Raw genomic sequence first — 20431 nt, 5'->3', positions numbered from 1 at the left:
AAAATCTGTATTGATACTGCCCTTGTGGTAGCTGTGCTATGGATAGAGGACTCCAGACTTCGGGGCTGTCAATATGAAACCTTTTACAAACGCTAAAAAGTTACACAAATGTTAATTTAAAAAAATAAAAATGGACTAAAAGCTCTTCTTCACAGCAGAGTGCAAGTCTTAGCTGTAGTCTGCATCTGTTAGCACTTTAAAACTGATTTCATTTGTTTATTCTTATTCTCTCCCTTAACCTAAAAATATTAAAATCTGCATAAATTGATAAAATCAGCTACTTTAAACTTTTTTTAATACTAAAAAACATGTTTGGACAACTAACAGCCACTTTGAGAAGAAAACAATATGCTGCCATTTCACCTTTCCAGAGGAAGACATAATTTTCAGACTCAGAAATTAAATTCCACATCTTAAAACCTGCAAGCAAATACATGCTAGAAAACAAATCCTGCAACACTGTTGAACATTATTACATGGTCCCATGGAGTGGTCTGTTAATGTTAAAAAGAAAAAAAAAACTCAGCATAGAACAAAACTAGAGAGAGAGGGATAATTTTCTATTTGCCATGTTTCCATTTCTCACTGCTCATCTACTTATATGAAGAAACCTGTAATAAGCCAAACAAAAGCAACAAGTATTTAAGTGAATACTGTTAGTAGGATATATTTTTGGGACATAGACCAACATGACTTGTTTTAAATCCTGAGCAATAAAGGTCTTGCAGACTTGGAAAAAAAAAAAAAGGAGCGGGGGTGCAGAGGAGGTGGAACAGAGGTGGGGAGGGGGAATGCCCATTAACTTATCAGTTCCAGGCCTTGGCTTTCTAATTGACAACCTCAGGGCTACTTTCATCACTTGTCGACTTCAAACCCACACTCAATTTTTCCTTTTAGATGATGATGCATCTATAACGTAACGGTGTTTCTGACATATTGCAGCATACAGCAGTAGGAAGATTTCCTCAGTAGCTTAGTTTCATGGGAAGGAGAAAAAAAACACTGCTAAATGTTTTTCACATCTATCAACTCCTCCAAAGAGTAGTTACCAACAAAAAAAGAGTTTTTATGCTTTCAATATGCTGAAGTCAATATTTTGCACTGACCCAACAATTTTAAATGCTTTGAGTAATAAGTTGCAGATTTAACAAAAAAAAAAAAAACCACAACAACCCACTACCCAATATTTAATGCACAAATCCTACACGCATAAGTTTGTATTTAAAGGCTAGATAAATTAACGCAAAGAGACTACAATTAAATATCATTACAGATTTTAGGTTTAAAGTTAAAAAAAAGACAAAAGTAAAGACATTTAAAATTATTTATTAAATGCCATCTAGAAATTGTACTTATTTTACAAGGAAAATATAGATTTTTTTTTGTGTCTCTGCAAGTCAGCTACCATATACATGTTCTTACAAAATACTGAAAAGCCAACACACTGAGAGGCAGATTATGATATTCATATGAAACACTGAGTAGTCCACATAAGTCAATGAGTCAACTTGTAAAGAGTAAGGTACTACCCAACATGAGTAAGGGTAACACAGTCTGACCATAAAGAAAAATAATTTTAATCTTGTCAACTAGCAACGTATCTACAGCATCAAAGCAGCTGGTTCTAACAAACAGTTGCACAACTGCCTTTTAAAAGGAGATATCAAGGTCTAAATCCTGCGATCAGCTCTTCAAAAATCCAGCTCAATGCAGGATTGGGGACCAAGTGGATTAACCTATGTAACAGAAAAATTCCAGGAAGACAGAGCATAGTGAGAAAATAATTTCTGAATCATTATTGTTTTTAATATTGAGACCCTTTAGAAGAATTATATCCTTAGACACTGGTTTACACATTGAATTATTTTATTTTAGAAATACCCCCATCAGTAACTGCTGACAAAAGTATTCATAATCACCCTTATTTTAAATCAGGCAGACTCATCTAAGTATTTACTTAACCCCTTGCACTTAGAAAATTAGAATAAAGATTATAAATGCCAAATTCTATTCCCAGTTACGCCTGTGCAGGCCTCCTGTTGTCCATGAAATTTCGAGTCTGAGCCTATAAACATGCATTTGAGTAACTTTACTCCATGAGGAATCTCAATCCAGTCAATGGAAGCTGAGAGTAGTCAATTACAATTAATGGGAATTCTAAGTTCCCATCACTTATGAAAAATGGCCCACTTATTTAAGTGATAAATATAGATTCAAGTGCCTAATTTTAGGCATTTTGAAATTTTGGGCTCAATGGATCAAATCACAAAAATCACCATCAAAACTGACAGTCCCAGAGAGGGGCTTAGCACAGGGCAAGAACAAGTTTCCATCATATTCTAGAGGTGATATCACCCACAAGGTCTGGGTTGAAGTATAATGGTTGAGCTCGGTGGGGAAAGCTGTACCTGTTCTGTAAACAAATAGCTAACTTCAGTTTCCCTTGGCTGCCATTCTAGCACCTTTCATGGTCTCTAAATTCACTTACAAAAACTCAGAATATTCTTTATTCAGTAGACTGTGCTCACTACTTTAGAATCATTAGAGTCTATTGCATGGACAGACATTTAACTTCTTAGTATTTTGCTCTACTGCAGACCATTGTCAATACTAATACAGAAATCATACTTAAATCATTGAAAATGTTATACATACACTGTTAGTTTTCAAACAATAAAAAAGCTTGAGATATTTAATACAAAAAGGCCACCTCATATAAGCAGCTTCAAGATTGCAAAATATTCCTAAACAGATCAACTTCCTCCCCATCTTTCAGAAACAAATCTGAATAGCTAAATTAGTAGCTCAGCAAAATAGTAGGTTATAATGAGAATGATAACAGGCCCTAGGCTCTGGCAGCTGGTGCTGTAACAGCAATTTAGGGTTTATAGCAGGGCCATTCACAATCATGTCTTTTCTGTGACATAAGAGATAGCAACAACACCAGTGAGAAGTATAAAAAGCAGATATAGCTTTTTATTGGCAGATGTTTTTCAATTTAAAAAAAAACCCATAAAGCACATTTGCAATTTTGATAAGCTAAGTATGTAGCCCACACTACAAACATGTTACCTTCTGGAGTCTAGAGTTTAAGTTTACAAGCCTGTTTTGGCTTCCTGCAGGCACTTTAAACTTATAAATGGCACCTTTCAGTGTCCTGAAATATGAAAGGTAGTTAGTCTCAAATTCTCATGTTGCTTAATGGTCTCACATAAAATGAGGTCCAGAAAACTTTTATTACCACCACAGTTCACATTCACAGGTGAAGAACCACCAGGGAAAGGATGCGGACATGTCTCTTGCTGCTGCTCTCCTAATTTCCCAGGTGCAAGGAACTTTCCCACTCGTAATGACTAGTTTAAGTCTTAAAGTGAAGCTTGATTCAAACATATGACCACAGTATGTTATCCATACAAAGACTGGGAGTGGGTCAGAAGGAGAATTCCTCTAGGAGAAAAATACCAGGGATCAGACTTACTAGTATCAAATATAGATAGAAAATATAGCTGTAAAACTAATTTGCACAAAATAAAAAGCTTAACTAAATGATGCTTTCCTTCCTTCTGCTTTCACACACTTACCTACTCATCACTGCTGAATATATTGAACAATGTCTGCAATAAGAAAAGAGTTTTTCTACACCCACAGAATTATACACAATTTCTGAACTAACAAGTATTTGTTCACAGTCTACTGGAACTGACATGCTATGCTTTGAAAACTGATCACAACCCAGCAGCCCAGATGGGGGGAAATATATATCAGAGGATTTTGTATGCTACAAATTACTTCTGAATTTATATAAAGATTTAATGATTCATGATATGCCAAATATAGTGCTAATGAGCTTTGGTTTTTTGCTAAAAAACAACAAACCAATTACTAGAGGCCATTCAAATGCCACTGCATAAAATGGAAAATCTAGTAAAATTGGTATTTTATTTCAAGTGTGGCTCTGAAGGCCAACTTGTTTCTTGGAGGGCTTTGTGCGTCAACAGAGCACTTGCATTTTTCCAAGCAGGAAAACAGGTTAAGATGTTTTGAGAACATTTTACAACATACTTTGATTTTTTTTTAAAGTAATGGGCAAAAAGCTCACCACTTAAATCAGACATTTCAAGCAACAAGCATCTTAGCCCTTCTCCATTCCTCTACATTCTTACTCGAGAGGTAGCTGAATTAGCATAAAATGTGTGTTCTTCAATACACATGCCCCTTCACAGGTTCTGCTGTATGTGTGTTTGTATGTTTAATGTAACAAAAAAAAAAAAAAAGTCTGAATGCAGGAAGACATCTTAAATTTTGACCGCTAATACTCTATAAAACCTTAAAGATAATCATATATAAATAAAATTCTAATTAGCGGTTTAAACACTTTTGTTTCCTTGTTCCAATGCTAACAAAAACAAAAAACAATGCAAATGAAAATTATATAGGCAGTCATGTTTTACTGGTCAGTACTAAGGGCCACAAAATTAATTTGTCTAAACTGCTAAATATATTTAATTTTATAACTTTTAAATGTCTAAGAATATAGCACACAGCTAATGATTTCAATCAAAAATAAATCCTTTATTTTCTGTTCAATATGATTAGCTCTGCACTAAAACTTGGGTCCAACCTCAACCTTACATATAATTCAAAACTGACTATACACATTGGGCATGTGACTCCAGATTTACCTCAGTGGGAGTTGCACTGGTAAATCAGAAGTAAGTGATAACAATCAATCCCTTTAGCTTTAATTTTCCAAATAAATGGAGCTTTATTTTTCCAAATAAATGGAGCTTTATTTCATAGGTTCTCAGTTAGAAATGTAATCTGAAAACATCCTGAATGTTGTGGACTTTTAGCAATTCTTCATAGCTATTTCCTAGGAATCAATACAAATACAATAATTTGGAAATAAAAGGAAATAAAAATAATTCTGTGATGAGCTAGTTTATAAAACAATTTCCAATACATGCTCCATTTTTCTTCCCTTTTTTGTGAACAACAGCTTTTAGGATAACAACAGGACCAATCAATCTAAATTAATCCTATAAAATATTCTTCCCCTCCCTGCCCCATGCACCTTAAAACACCCACTGACTGTTTAAGGCAGTGGTGTCCAATACGTTCGCCACTAGCCACATGTGGCTAATAGGCTATTGAATTGTGGCTAATGCATGTGGCTTTTTTATAATGTGGTTAATAAGAAAAATTCAAAACCACAAGTGTGGCTAGCAGTGTGGCTAGCATCAAATTTCTATTGGACACCGCTGGTTTAAGGAGTGGTGAATTAAAACTCTTAATATCAAGTCTACACCAGATAAAACAGTAATTGTAGTCATACAGTACTGCAAGTGTAGCTACAACATAGCATGACAGCTTGTTAGTGTTGAAAATATATAAGCTCTTTGTAATTGTGCCTCTGGAATGCAGTCTGTCTTGAATTACATCCACCTGGGATCATGTTTCGATGACCAATATGGACAGATTACTGGAACTTTAAAACCTCGCTTTCTTTGTAATTGACATTTAAACTGTTTGAAGTTTCTCATTAAGTCCTTTTTACAAATTAGGTGCAGATGTGTAAAGCTAAATGTACAGTACTAAGGGAAATTAGGTCACCTGAAAGCTCAATATAAAATGCAGCTATTAACTACTTTAATGCAAAGAGTACATTAAAATTTAGAGATCAACTCTATATCCCAAATTCTTCAAAGTTTCATCATTTCCCTTTCATCACTGCAGAGCTCCTGATGCTAACCATGTTTAATTAAAATAACAGAATAAAGGCAAGGAAGCTCAGCTACTCAGTCCATGGTAGTACATTGATCCAGTCCTGTAGGGACAGACAAGGGAAGACAGCGATCACTAGAGCCTTGTCTATCCCATGATAACAGGTAATTCAAACTTATGCTAACTACAGTCAGAGGCGAGAGGGGTTACAGGAGAATTGTGAGATAATACAGCAGTGCTTAAGGAAAAGAAAGGAAAATTAACAGGGGACTTCAGTTCAAGTTTAGCACATATTGGGGTCAATAATAGCAAGTCAATTTCCACCGCTATGTATGTGTGACAGGTTTCAGAGTAGCAGCCCGTGTTAGTCTGTATTCACAAAAAGAAAAGGAGTACTTGTGGCACCTTAGAGACTAACAAACAAATTTATTTGAGCATAAGCTTTCGTGAGCTACAGCTCACTTCATCGGATGCATTCAGTGGAAAATACAGTGGAGAGATTTATATACACAGAGAACATGAAACAATTTTCCACAGAATGCATCCGATGAAGTGAGCTGTAGCTCACGAAAGCTTATGCTCAAATAAATGTGTTAGTCTCTAACGTGCCACAAGTACTCCTTTTCTTTATTTGTGTGTGGACATTCTGCAAACTTCTTAGGCTTCACATCCATGTGAGGTAGAAGAGGTTAGAGTATTCTTTTCTCTAATAATATTTACTAAGTGCTGCCATCCCACCGAGATGCTTGGGGTCCTGTTCAAACACTTTCAAATCCAGTCAGATTAACATAAGAATGCTAAATAAAACATTTTAACATGCCAACCAAGGTGGCTTAATTCAGAAAGGGGTGAGTGAGAGCTGTCCTGCACAGGGACTGACGGAGGTTAAAACTAAAAACACCTCAGAAAAAAGGAAGCGTTCATATGTTTTACTTACAAGTAGGGAGGGATGAGCTGAGGAGCAGACACTGATAAACTGAATTACCCTCTGATCAAAAGTGGAACTCCTAAAAAGTTGCAAATATCAGGGCACATTTGCCTGCCAAGGATGCAGCTTACAGGGAACGTCTCAAATATTGCCCAGTGCTTCCTATTAAGGGATTTAAGAACCTACAAAGTGGACTTAAAATCAGTTCACCACTTTACAAACAACTAGTGCAAAGAACACAGACTTGAGGCTCAGTCCCAGGAGCTGCAGTGCTTAGTACTTCCTGTGAAGAATTTAGGGCCCTCCTTCTCCACTGAAGTCAATAGAACAGAGGGTACTTTGTACTTGCATAGGACACTCAGCAACCTGTAGGATCAAACTCAATATGTATATTTGCTATAGGGCCCATTTATCCACCATACAATAGGCAATTATAATATTTGAGTTTAAAAGGGTTGCACGTAATAATGCAAAGTCTCTCAGGATAAAAGAGGGCACAATCTACATAAACTGAACTGAAAAACCATTTGGCATCACAATGCAGGACACAGCATGAGGACATGTTTGGGAAGGGGAGAAGTAGTTACCCAGTTGCCAGAAGCTGGGAATGGGTGACAGGGGACGGATCACTTGATGATTACCTGTTCTGTTCATTCCCTGTGAAGCACCTGGTGTTGGCCACTGTCAGAAGACAGGATACTGGGCTAGATGGACCATTGGTCTGACTCAGTATGGCTGTTTTTATGTTCTTATGCCAACCCCACAACTACACCCATACACACCCATTCACCCACACACCCCGAGAAAAGAAAAAAAAAAGAGGCTGGGAACCATTGTTTAGGGAAAATGCATTTGTACAAAATTCTACTTAATCTAGACATATTCTGGGTAGGGTAACCAGGTGTTCCATTTTTAAAGGGACAGCCCCATATTTAAGCCCTCCAGCAGGTGTCCTGACTTCTTCTTAATAACAGGCAAAGTGTCCCATATTTTCTGACCCTCCCGCCCCTAATCAGTACTGGCAGATCCTGCTGCTGCCAGATCCCTGCTCACCAGCCACCCGCCCACTAGTGGTGAGTGGGGGGAGTCCAGTGGCCAACAATGGGGGTGGGTGTGCAAGGGTTGTGGTAGAGGAAAGCTGCAGCACGTGGGGCCAGCCACTGCTCATGCTGGTCCGTCAGCACAGCCCCCACTGTGTGCTAGCTCTCGGAGATCCTGCCCTCTGTCCTGTTTCCAGCCAGTGAAGTGGCACAAACTGCAACCAGCATTTTTCCACCAATAGCAGTTACCACCATATAAAGATGTCCTTCTTTGCTTACCCAGTACAATTTGCTATCCTTTGCTATCCTGAAATTCTGCCAGGGAGCAGTTTGTGCCACTACACCAGCACTGGCTGCACGCTGTGAGCTGCGGTGGCTGGTGAGTATGGGCAGGCGGCAGCCGGTTATGTGTCACCTCTGCTGCCCACTCATCGGCCCTTTACATGCTCCCCCTCTCTCTGTCCTCTCCCTGCTTTGCCCCTTCACCACCCAGACCCACTGCTCCTCCATAACCCCTTCTCCCTGGCAGGATGCATCTCGCTCCCAGCGCTGTGGGGAAAACCAGTCCCTCATTGGAGTGCTCAGCTTACCAGCAGCCTGGCTGGCAGGCTCCTTCCTTCCTCCCCATCCCCCTGCCTGTGGCAGGGCCAGCGCCTCGGGAAAACCCAAGACCCTCCGGCCTGGGGCGCTGGCCAGGAGGAGCCAAGACCTGCATGTGCCCAAGCCCTGCACAGCACTGGCACGGGGAAGCCTCTCCGCCCTCAGCTAAGCTCTGGAGTGGCTGGGGGTAGGAGGGAAGTGATTTCCAGCCTGTTCCTGCTCCAAACCTGCAGACTCCACAGCTGCCTGCCAGGGAGAAGCTTAGCACCCTCTTCACCTGCCCCTCCCACCCTGGATCCTACCCCCAGGGAGCATGGGGTTGCTCTATCCCCTAGGCACCCTCCCCTGCTGGGCCACCTCTCTGGCCAGGTTCGCTGAAGCCCCTGCAGTCAGGTTCCCTGGGCCCTGGTGCACAATCCATTTTTAGTGCTTAATTCCTTCCTGCCCATGCTGTAGCTGGGGAACAGGAGGCAGCTGGATTCTGTCGGTGGCCTGGAGATGTTAGCTGCCTTTCAACACTGTGCAGGCAGGCAGGGACAATCTGCTTCCAGCGACCGGGGGGGGGGGGGTGTGAGAGGGGAAGAGATGAGCTCTGCAAAGACACAGGCCAACTCATCCCTTCCCCCCGCCCCCGCCCCTGCGGCTGGAAGCAGCTCCCATCCCTTCCCTCCCACAGAGTGCCAAAAGGCTGCTGCTGGCCACATTCTGGTGTGAACCCTGACAGAAATCTGGGGAGAGATGGCATGTGACCCTGCATGTCCCCCCACGTATTGCCTGGGGAAAACACGATGCCAAGTACCAGGAGAGGCGGGATCATCCTGGGGGCCCAGCCAGGCATGGAGGGTGGAGAGCACCGGGCAGGGACGGGAGGGTCAGTTGGTCACCTCCCCTCCCTGTGAGAGGTGTGTATGGTGTGTGTGCACACGTGTGCGCACCTCTCCTCATGTGAGCCATAAAACCTTAAAGATAAGAAGGTAAATAAAAAGAATCCAACTATGCAACATTTCTTTTTAACAGGGGCTCTGTCAACTTGATGTTAATTTGAATATTTGTACTGTATAGTTCTGAGTGATTGACATTGAATTTGCTTGAATACAAGTAATTTTACCAGGTATCCCATATTCAGCATAGGGAAATATGGTTACCATAATTCTGTGCATCTTCATTACTAATACTTGTGCCGGTCCTGCAACTGGATCCAACTGGGCAGGCCCTTTGTGTCTTGACTTCAGTTGGCTCCACAGAGGCACAAAGATCCATGCACAAAAATAGAGTTAAAGGATCAGGACCATTACTGGTATTTACAGCTGTTTAAAAAATATTTCCCCCAAAATGAACCATTATGTGGCTTTTACCATCTCCAGTTTGTGATAAAATTAATTTAAATGGATCAAAATAACATGGTATAAAGTGAATATTCTCTGTTTTGCCAGTTTAAAATGTTTTTGCCATTAGAAAGTCACACTTGCAAACACAATTCATCCCAGAATCTTGAACAGAACATTTTTAAAATCTGAAAAACCCAGAACTAGTTATTTTCACTAAAGAGTTAGGAAAGGGATACCTCATCTGCACAGATACTCTTATCACCTCACTGATGCCCTCAGTTAAGATTGTAAAAACAATACGTATCAACAAAATTTGCTGCCAGTGAGGAATTACTTTATACATGTTCACATAAATGTTGCAACAAAGTACCAAACTATTCAGGGAGAACCTTTTAATTTCCTAGGATAATTTCAGCTCCCATTGCGTTAGCACCCTCCAGTGTCCAATCTATGAAAAACATTATTGATACTAGCTTTCCAAGGTTTCAGAGTAGCAGCCGTGTTAGTCTGTATCCGCAAAAAGAAAAGGAGTACTTGTGGCACCTTAGAGACTAACAAATTTATTGGAGTATAAGCTTTCGTGAGCTAAAGCTCACTTCATCGGATGCATTCAGTGGAAAATACAGTGGGGAGATTTATATACAAAGAGAACATGAAACAATGGGTGTTACCATATACACTGTAAGGAGAGTAAAAAAGAAAAGTAAAAAAACAAATTTGTTAGTCTCTAAGGTGCCACAAGTACTCCTTTTCTTTTTTTGCAAATACAGACTAACAGGGCTGCTTCTCTGAAACCTGTAAGGAGAGTGATCACTTAAGATGAGCTATTACCAGCAGGAGAGCGGGAGGGGAGAAAACCTTTTGTAGTGATAATCAAGGTGGGTCATTTCCAGCAGTTGACAAGAAGGTCTGAGGAACAGTGGGGGGTGGAAATAAACATGGGGAAATAGTTTCCAAGTAGCCACAAACCTGCATTTCTTGACAAACAGTAAAGATGCAGCACTTTCCTGCAGTGGAGATAAAGCAGTAGCTCTCAACCAGGAGTATGCATACCCCTGGGGGTACACAGAGGTCTTCTAGGGGGTACATCAACTGATCTAGATATTTTACTACTTTTTCAACAGGCTATATAAAATGCACTAGCAAAGTCAGTACAAATCAAAATTTCATACAGACAAAATGAGAAAGTAAGCAATTTTCAGTAATAGTGTGCTGTGACACTTGTATTTTTATGTCTGATGTTGTAAGCAAGTAGTTTTTACCTGAGGTGAAACTTGGGGCACACAAGACAAATCAGACTCCTAAAAGTGGTACAGTAATCTGGAAAGGTTGAGAACCACTGAGATGGAGAATAGTAGGAGCCAAAAAAACAAGTAAACCCTCAATGCTATAAATTAGTCTTATCCGAAGTGTAGAAGTATTAGACCGAGTATATTTGGTCTGAAATGGCATTATTAACAAAAGTAATAGCTTACACCTCTATACCACTTTTAAACACTTATTAAGCCTCACAACACTTCAGATGCTGTTACACGCATTTCATTGATAAAGAAACTGATCTGACTCTGTGCACTTGATATGAAACAGGTTTAAGCCATAATCCTGAAAACACTTACACACGTCCTTAAAGTTAATGGGCTCTCAAACAACTGAGCAGTCAAATGCAGTTCATCTATGTTTAAAAGTGCAATATAGAGGGTAAAGGAGATTTCCTGTAGGATGTGCTTAGTACACAATTTCAAAGGGTTAAACTAAATTTTTTCTTCAAACCAAGCAAATGCACTAGCCCTCAACAAGGACTACGTCCATGCCAAGCTTCAAACGCCAGCTGTTTTTACTATAACCCTATCTAAAAAGGTGGTGTTAAAGTTTTTAAAAACAGGAATAGTACATATTTGACCTTAGCCAAATTCAAAAAAATATTTGGAAGGATTTTGTTCAAACTTTCAAAAAAAATCATCTTTGGGAAGATACCAATTATAGAAAATTCCAGTCCAAAAGATGAAAGCTTTGAAACATTATGAACAAGAGAAAACAGATAAAAATAGTTTTGCAGGTCTGAACACAGGGTATCCTCCTATGTACATAAAGATACCTTCACTCCTTAGAATTCTGATGGCATCTCTAAAAGGCAGATTCTTAGCGATGCAATGATGTCACAGTAACACAAAGAACAGTTTCTGTGACAGCTGAAAAGAATGCCACCATCAGAAGAACCTGCTCTGTAGAAAAAATTACTCTCTGTAACCTGCTAACCCGACCATCCAATTCAGCATTTATCCCTTACTCATCACGAGGAGCACCTAGCCTTACTGCCACTTCCTGAAAAAATTCTAGACAGCCATTATGCAGAAAGCCCATAAAGCACCTGCTATCATTATTTCCATAACTACACAGACTCCCATTAGACAAAGACCAGGAAACATGGAATTAAATTCAGTGAACACGTGCATGGACTGTACACTTTTTAAGTTGTCCCTCTGTTTTCTCTTCTCACTCCCATTTGGCTAACTTATTGCACAGCAAGGACTTTTTGCTCCTCCACATCAGTCAACTGTCCTGATTCAGATCTTGGGGAGCAGTCTGGGCTCAACATCTGTCTCTCAAGTTTAGCAAAACCACCCTTTCATCTCTGCAATAGGAGGGGCATCTAGCAAGCTGAATCAGGTCCATTAACTCTACCTATGCTCATCTCAGCAACAATGGCTTAGAAGACCTCTTCACCTCTATCCCCACTAAAAGGGTCTTTCCTTCTAGCTCTTGACTCCCCTTGGATTAAGCCCTCTCCATGCAAGGCTCAATTCAATTTTTCTGCCATTCCCAGCAGTTGCTATGCCATGCAGTTCATCTAGCACTGACTAGTCTTTGCCCTAGAAACAGGCAGCTCTAGAGAGAGGATGCTGGAGGGAGTCACTGCTGGCTAGGAGAGACTGACCATTTATATGCACCTTGCTGAAAGGAAGCACCCAGCAATCAGCTGAGGCAAGAATGAAAAAAGTACAGGGCACAATATAGATAGGAAGGAGGATTCTTTTCCAAAAGAACATTATGTTAAAGCCCTAGTGTAAACAGAGACAGGAAAGCAGTGATGGAGTAAATAAGGAACTCCCAGAGCTGCTGTTGTGTCCCTTTCAGGGACTTGTATGTTATTTATTAGCATTACTGCTGCTGGCTTAAACAAAACTTTAGTGCTGGTTTAGGGACTGAACAAGTCTGGTCACTGGTCTGGCTGAGGGAGTCAAGTGAAGTAGCCTCATTGCCCAGATGCAGGGGTAGGAAGAGGATGATAAAGGCAAGAGCAACTCTTGGCCTGCCCATGGTAGTGTTGCTATTGGCCTACAAATATTATAGACTTCTTTCATCAATTGGTTCATGCTTATAAACTTACAGCCTCCAAGTGGACTTTTGACCCCTTCATTGTACAGTATAAATACTCAAACCCTTAATGTTTGGCTGTCCGAAGTCTTGGCATTTACAGTTCTGCACACTAAAAGTGTTTTATTGCCCTCTTTGAAACAGGGACTAGAAGTTGAAAAAGTCTCGGTTAGTGGATCAGTATAGAAAGTGTCCTCCTGGGTTTTCTTTAGGACAATGCTACTTAAATTACAAGGGATTAATTTTGGCTGTGTCAGTTCATAGCATTTCTCTCTTGTGCAGCACAAACCACTCTAGTTCTGCTCTTGTAGTTACCATAATAGCACCAGAGTCCCTGTTGTGCATTCATATAACCTTCTAGGTTTCAATTACTTTTGTATTGCACACTCTTTCATCAATAAACTTTAAAATATTTACTGCATTATACTCTCAGACAGAACTGCAAGTATTTTTAATTTTAATTATTAAAGTCAATTGACCCTTGACTACCTATCCCACTCTGGTACTAAAACTCTGCTTCCCTTCCATAAGTGCTGTTCCAAGGTTTGCTAAAGCAAGGTCTGTAAAAATATTAAAATTAACTATTCTACTATGTGAGGGCCTTTTCTGTTAGGTGTTTGAGAAAATATGTCTACAGCTCATTTGGAAGGCTTTTGAGAAGACTAACCATCCCCCAAGTCCATTCAAATAATCTGATTAATCTGTTCAACCCTGCTCCATGAAGGCAAGGCATAAATTAAAAGTCTGTTTTCAGCCTGGTCCCAAAACCCTGGAACTGGATGGCCCAGTGGATGGGATACAGGACTTTTCACTTCTAGGTCCCCTCTTTGATCCATTGCAGATTGGTAGTGATTTAGGACAGGGATAGCATGGTATTTATAAAGGTTTTTATGACCCTGGGAAAAACTCGTTAGTCCCAGTTTAAGGCATTATCTATTTTAAAAATTGTTTCATTAATGCATTCCACATTACACATTTTAGTTGCATATTCAAATTGTGGTTACATAAAGACAGTAGAGTTGTAAATTAATTTAGGATTCTACAGATAAAAACTAAAATTGTAATGGCTGTAATACTGATATATAGGGCTGTCAAACGAGATTAAAAAAAGAATCACGACGAATTGCCGTTTTAATCACACCGTTAAACAATAACGTAATTTAAATATTTTCGGATGTTACTTACTTCTGTGCTGCTGCGGCTTGTTGTGCCTGGCACTTGGACTGCAGCTCAAGGGGGGCTCCGTGCTGTCACATGGGAGCTGCATCTTGCCAGAGCCCATAGCCATCCCGCAGCCCTCTGGGCCCTACGGAGCATGGTGCCCTGGGTGGTGCCCCCCTCTCACATGCCCCTAAGGCCTGCCCCTCTAATAGCCCTGGTGTCTGGCTGATCAAAATCAGCCACCAGGCAATCCACCGCAATGCTCCACCCCAGTGAAAGTTTTCCATCTTGGCTTCACAAATGTTATGCAGAGCACAGCAGGCTGCTGTGACCATGAGAATCATAGGCGCTGACTCTGTGGGTGCTCCATGGTTGGAGCAGCGCCACCCACTCACCAGCTGGCCCCACCAATCAGCTCCTCCCCCTCCCTCCCAGCGCCTCCTGCCCGCCATGATCAGCTGTTCAGCAGCGTACAGGAGACACTGGTGGGGGAAGGAGGAGCGGGGCGTGCTCAGGAGAGGGGGCAGAACAAAATGGGAAAAGGCGGGGTGGGAGCACGGCAGGGGTGGTGCTTGAGGGGTTGAGTGTGGGCAGGGCCTGGGATGGGGATCGAGCAGCTTCAGGAACTCACAAAGTCAGTGACTGTGATGAGAATATTTTCCTCACTGAGGTCTAACCTACCAAAAAGGCAGCACCAGCAAACCTTTACCAAATGCACATTGTACAGTCATTCTACATTGCTGAGCCTGTTGTTGAAGCGTTCCTTGCTGCTGTCAAAGTTTCTGCTGTATGGCTTCATGAGCCACGGTTGTAAGGGGTAAGCTGAATCTCCCAGGAACACTATGTGCATTTCCACAGCCCCTTTTGCATAGGCACCGACTTTGTGAGTTCCCGGAGGGGGTGCTTGACCCCCACTCCATCCCAGGCCCACCCCCCACTGCACCCTTCTCCCACCCCCACTCAGCCCCCCTGACCTCTTCCTGCCTTGTTCCACCCCTTCCCCTCTCCCTCAGCACCTCCTGTACACTGCTGAACAGCTGATCACGGCAGGCAGGAGGCGCTGGGAAGGAGGGAGAGGAGCTGATCGATGGGGCCCACCAGTGGATGGGAAGCGCTGTAGAGGGAGGGAAGGAGCTGATTGGTGGGGCTGCTGGTGGTTGCTCAGCATCCACTATTTTTTTCCCGTGGCTGCTCCAGCCCCAAAGCACCCTAAGAGTCAGTGCCTATGCCCTTCTGATCTGGAAAGAAAGTTCCTGTATGCAGCTTTCTATACAGGACCGTGTTCCTGAAGATGCCTGCCTCCTGGCCATCCTGCACTGATGTCAGTGAAACGACCCCAATGATCCACCAGTGCCTGCAATACCATACTATCTGTTGATGTACTCCGTTGCAAGATTGGGGCCAAAATTGGGATATGCGTGCCATCTATCACCCCGCTGCAATTAGGGAATCCCATTGTCACAAAGACATCTATTATTTCCTACAAATTGCTCAGAGACCAAGTCACAGTCCTTCGTAGCAGGAAGGAAGAAATTAATGGCCCTAAACACTTGCATCACCGCAACTCCAAAGTGGACTTTCCAACTCCAAAGTGATTTGTGACTGACCAGTAGCAGTCTGGAGTTGCCAGGCTTCAAAGAGTGATTGCCACACACTTTTCCATCATTACGGCAGCTCTCATTTTGGTGTCATTGCGCTTCGGGGCAAGAGGCGAGTTCTAAAGTTCTGAAGCTACTACTCACCATCCCACCCCACAATCCAATGCCACCACTCGACATAGGCAGCAAGTTATATGGGCCTGTGGTGCCCACACCCCACCAATATTTAGGAATGTGGGCCTGGCTCCACTAATATTTGGCCTTACCGCACGTTGGGGGAGCCGCACACTTCAGGGGGATGTAGGGTCCAGGGCGGCCTAGGGGTTAGCAGGGGGCCTGGCACTGGCAGCAGCAAACAACCCAGCCCCAGCCCACCCCGCTGGCTCCCGGCATCACTCAGGGGAGGGGACGGAAGCCAGAAAGAGGCAGGGTGGGGGCTTGCGGGAATGGGGGGAATGGGAGCGGGGAGGAGGTGGAGATGGGTCACTCACTGCTAATGGCACCATGCTCCCCACTAAACCCACAGGCTGTTCTGGACTCTGCGTCCCCCTGAAGCGTGGGACCCCCAAAGAGTGGGGGCAGTTACCCCAGTCCATCTTATAGTCCAGGGCAGCCTGGGAGGTTAGTGGGGGGGCCTGGCGCCACCAGGAGCAAGCGACCCAGCTTCAGCCCGCTCCCATTCATCTCCTTTCCCCAAGCTCCCGCCCCTTTCTGGCTTCCACTGCCTCCGCCGAGCAACGCTGGGAGCCGAAACCAGGCCCCCCACTAACCTTCCAGGCTGCCCTGGACCCCACATCCCCCTGAAGCATCCCCCACAAAGCACAGGGCCCGGGGTGATTGCCTCAGTGACAACCATCAGCGCACTGAGAAATAAACCTGGTTAGCTAGTAAACATGTTTTCTTTTTAGTTGCACAGACCAGTTTTGCAGCTGGGATTTTCAAACTGACAAGCTGCAGACAGACCAACTGACAAATCTCCGTCACAGCACATCAGGGCAGCCACGCTCCTCACCCTCACAGGTGCTGCAGCCAGAAGGAAGCTGTGTGGGGGCTACTGCAAGTGAGCGTGGGGGGGACACTAAATTTGAAGGTGAGGATGTCATTGACTGTCACCTGAATGAGAGGGCAGCTCTGAATGGGGGAAAGGAGAGTCCTTACATGTGTTCCTGCAGCAGGAGGGGTCAGGTCAGTCAGGGAGCGGGAGCTTGGGGCCTTAGGGAGTGAGTGGGGGCTGTGTGTAGGCAGAGGTGGTCGGGAGGCTCTGGAGGGCTGTGTGGAGCGTTGGGAGACAGAGGGGGCTGTGAGGGGAATCAGGGGGTCTGTGTGGAGGCAGAGGGGGCTTTGGAGGCGAGTGCGGGGTGGGTGGGGCTACGTGTGGCACTAGGGGTGAGTGTGGCGGTAGGAGAGGTTGGGGGCAGGGGGCTCTGGGGATGGGGCTATGCAGAGGCACGAGGGATGAGTGGGGGGCTGTAGGGGGCGGGTCCATGCGGGGGCACGAGCGGTGAGGGAGGGCTGTAGGGGGGCAGGGCCATGCGGAGGCACAAGGGGTGAGGGGGGCTGTAAGGGGCGGGGCTATGCGGAGGCACGAGGGGTGAGGGGGGCTGTAAGGGGCGGGGCCATGCGGAGGCACGAGGGGTGAGGGGGGCTGTAAGGGGCGGGGCCATGCGGGGGCACGAGGGGTGAGGGGGCCTGTAGGGGGGCGGGGCCATGCGGAGGCACGAGGGTGGGGGGGCCTGTAGGGGGGCGGGGCCATGCGGAGGCACGAGGGGTGAGGGGGGCTGTAAGGGGCGGGGCCATGCGGAGGCACGAGGGGTGAGGAGCTGTAAGGGGCGGGGTTATGCGGAGGCACGAGGGTGGGGGGGCCTGTAGGGGGGCGGGGCCATGCGGAGGCACGAGGGGTGAGGGGGCTGTAGGGGGCGGGTCCATGCGGGGGCACGAGGGGTGAGGGGGCCTGTAGGGGGGCGGGGCCATGCGGAGGCACGAGGGGTGAGGGGGGCTGTAAGGGGCGGGGCCATGCGGAGGCACGAGGGGTGAGGGGCTGTAAGGGGCGGGGTTATGCGGAGGCACGAGGGTGGGGGGGCCTGTAGGGGGGCGGGGCCATGCGGAGGCACGAGGGGGGGGGGCTGTAGGGGGCGGGTCCATGCGGGGGCACGAGGGGTGAGGGGGCCTGTAGGGGGGCGGGGCCATGCGGAGGCACGAGGGGTGAGGGGCTGTAAGGGGCGGGGTTATGCGGAGGCACGAGGGTGGGGGGGCCTGTAGGGGGGCGGGGCCATGCGGAGGCACGAGGGGGGCTGTAAGGGGCGGGGCCATGCGGAGGCACGAGGGGTGAGGGGCTGTAAGGGGCGGGGTTATGCGGAGGCACGAGGGTGGGGGGGCCTGTAGGGGGGCGGGGCCATGCGGAGGCACGAGGGGTGAGGGGGGCTGTGGGGGGGCGGGCATATGCGGGGGCACGAGGGGTGGAGGGGGGAATGTAGGGGGCGGGGCTATGCGGAGGCACGAGGGAGCCTGTAGGGGGGCTGTAGGGGGCGGGGCTATGCGGAGGCACGAGGGGTGAGGGGGCTGTAGGGGGCGGGTCCATGCGGGGGCACGAGGGGTGAGGGGGCCTGTAGGGGGGCGGGGCCATGCGGAGGCACGAGGGTGGGGGGGCCTGTAGGGGGGCGGGGCCATGCGGAGGCACGAGGGGTGAGGGGGGCTGTAAGGGGCGGGGCCATGCGGAGGCACGAGGGGTGAGGGGCTGTAAGGGGCGGGGTTATGCGGAGGCACGAGGGTGGGGGGGCCTGTAGGGGGGCGGGGCCATGCGGAGGCACGAGGGGTGAGGGGGGCTGTAAGGGGCGGGGCCATGCGGAGGCACGAGGGGTGAGGGGCTGTAAGGGGCGGGGTTATGCGGAGGCACGAGGGTGGGGGGGCCTGTAGGGGGGCGGGGCCATGCGGAGGCACGAGGGGGGCTGTAAGGGGCGGGGCCATGCGGAGGCACGAGGGGTGAGGGGCTGTAAGGGGCGGGGTTATGCGGAGGCACGAGGGTGGGGGGGCCTGTAGGGGGGCGGGGCCATGCGGAGGCACGAGGGGTGAGGGGGGCTGTAGGGGGGCGGGGCTATGCGGGGGCACGAGGGGTGGAGGGGGGAATGTAGGGGGCGGGGCTATGCGGAGGCACGAGGGAGCCTGTAGGGGGGCTGTAGGGGGCGGGGCTATGCGGAGGCACGAGGGGTGAGGGGGGCTGTAGGGGGGCGGGGCTATGCGGGGGCACGAGGGGTGGAGGGGGGAATGTAGGGGGCGGGGCTATGCGGAGGCACGAGGGAGCCTGTAGGGGGGCGGGGCTACGCGGAGGCACGAGGGGTGGAGGGGGGAATGTAGGAGGCGGGGCTACGCGGAGGCACGAGGGATGAGGGGGGCTGTAGGGGGCGGGGCTATGCTGGGGCCCTGGGGGAGCCGATCACGGGCGCTGCGGAGCCTGTGTGGCTCTGTCAGTCCGCGGCCGTTGGGGAAGGGCGGGGGGGTTGTGAGCTGAGCGGAGCGGAGCGCAGCGCGGCGGCAGCAGCAGCAGCGCCCCCTCCCCAGGGGGTCTCGCTCTCGTGGGGCGGGGTTTGTGGGGGCGGTGGGGTGAGCACAGCGCCCCCTCCCCCACGGCTCAGCAGCGTCACTCACAGTCTCCGCCTCCTCAGACCCTGCCCGGCCAGCAAGAGCCGCAGCACCCCTGCCGCTGCCGCCATCGTCGTCCCGGCCCCGCCCCCACCGCCGATTGGCCCAAAAGTTGAGCTCCGAACGAAACAGCACGAACTCGCCCGCGCGCTGATTGGCTCGCAGGAGGGGGCGGTGTCGTCACGTGGGCCCCGGTTCTGCCCGACACGTGGGGCCGGGGGGGGGGGGCTCTTTGCCTTTCTGGCTTGGGATTCAGGAGCCTGGGCCACGAACGCGACAAATCCCCCCGGCCGGGCCCCGCCCCCCTAGGGTTCCTTGGCCCTGGCCGACCCAGGGGCGCGCCTCGGGGCTCGCTGTGCTCTGCGCGGCCGGCGGGCGGGGCCTGCTCCGCTCCCTGCTGCCCCTCCACCGCCGCCTGCCGGGGGCGCCATGGCTCTCCCTCCGGCCGCAGCCGCCTCCCCTGAGGAGCGGGGCAGCGAGCCCCACGCCTGAACCGGGCCCCCTGGCCGTGGTCTCCTAGGGCCCTCGGGATTTCCCTTCCCCCACCCCCATCCCCGCAGTGTTGAATTAGTCGTTTTCTATCCGCCCCACAATTTGAGTTTCTGGGGAAACACGCAGCAGGAAGGGGCAGCGCTGTGGGGCTGATGGTGGGTCCCTTGGTGCCCTTGAGGTTGTAGCCACAAAGCAGGTGCTGCTGGGCCTGGTCCACTTTGGTACCGTGTCACTGGCTTGGGCCCTCGCCAGCACTCGTAGAGGTGTTTCTTCATTAAACACCCATCAGCCCTCAGACCTTGGCCACGCAAGAGCCTTGTACTGCTTGAGCCGCTCCCAATGGGTCCCCTGACCCCGCCTCACCGTGTGGACACAGCTCCAGGGGGTGACATGCCCTTATGAGCCTCGGCTTATTCCCAACCTCCATGGCAATAGCAAGCATGGTGGTGGGTACAGCTGTACCCTCCCAGGACTTGTGCTGCTTCAGCAATACCCCCCCTCAAAGCAGTGCTGCAGCCGGGCCTGCAGTGACAACATGTAATTAGCAGA

The 20431-nt window shown here is 47.6% G+C and overlaps 1 protein-coding gene and 1 long non-coding RNA gene across 4 annotated transcripts in view; both read right to left on the bottom strand.

Moving 5' to 3' along the window:
* Positions 1–19506, bottom strand: part of CLYBL (citramalyl-CoA lyase) — a 224796-nt gene extending 205290 nt beyond the window's left edge. For 2 of the 3 annotated variants that reach the window (XM_043504723.1, XM_043504724.1), the window contains exon 1: positions 14177–14299. In XM_043504723.1, the coding sequence (XP_043360658.1) occupies positions 14177–14283 (107 nt within the window). In that variant the 5' untranslated portion in view covers positions 14284–14299. Of the gene's footprint in view, positions 1–14176; positions 14300–19396 lie in introns of those variants that run through there. The other variant, XM_038384944.2, reaches the window with a different exon arrangement.
* On the bottom strand, positions 1320–10176 carry LOC119848759. Its single transcript, XR_005290331.2, has 3 exons — positions 9438–10176; positions 3582–3614; positions 1320–3447 (listed from the first exon to the last, which is right to left on the bottom strand). It is a non-coding gene; the product is annotated as an uncharacterized LOC119848759 (long non-coding RNA).
* Positions 19507–20431: the final 925 nt, after the last annotated feature.

The sequence above is a fragment of the Dermochelys coriacea genome, chromosome 1 (genome assembly GCF_009764565.3).
Source record: "Dermochelys coriacea isolate rDerCor1 chromosome 1, rDerCor1.pri.v4, whole genome shotgun sequence".
NCBI classification, from domain to species: Eukaryota; Metazoa; Chordata; order Testudines; family Dermochelyidae; genus Dermochelys; species Dermochelys coriacea.
The sequence above is the reverse complement of the archived record's forward strand: the minus strand, read 5'-3'. Positions and strand labels throughout refer to the sequence as shown.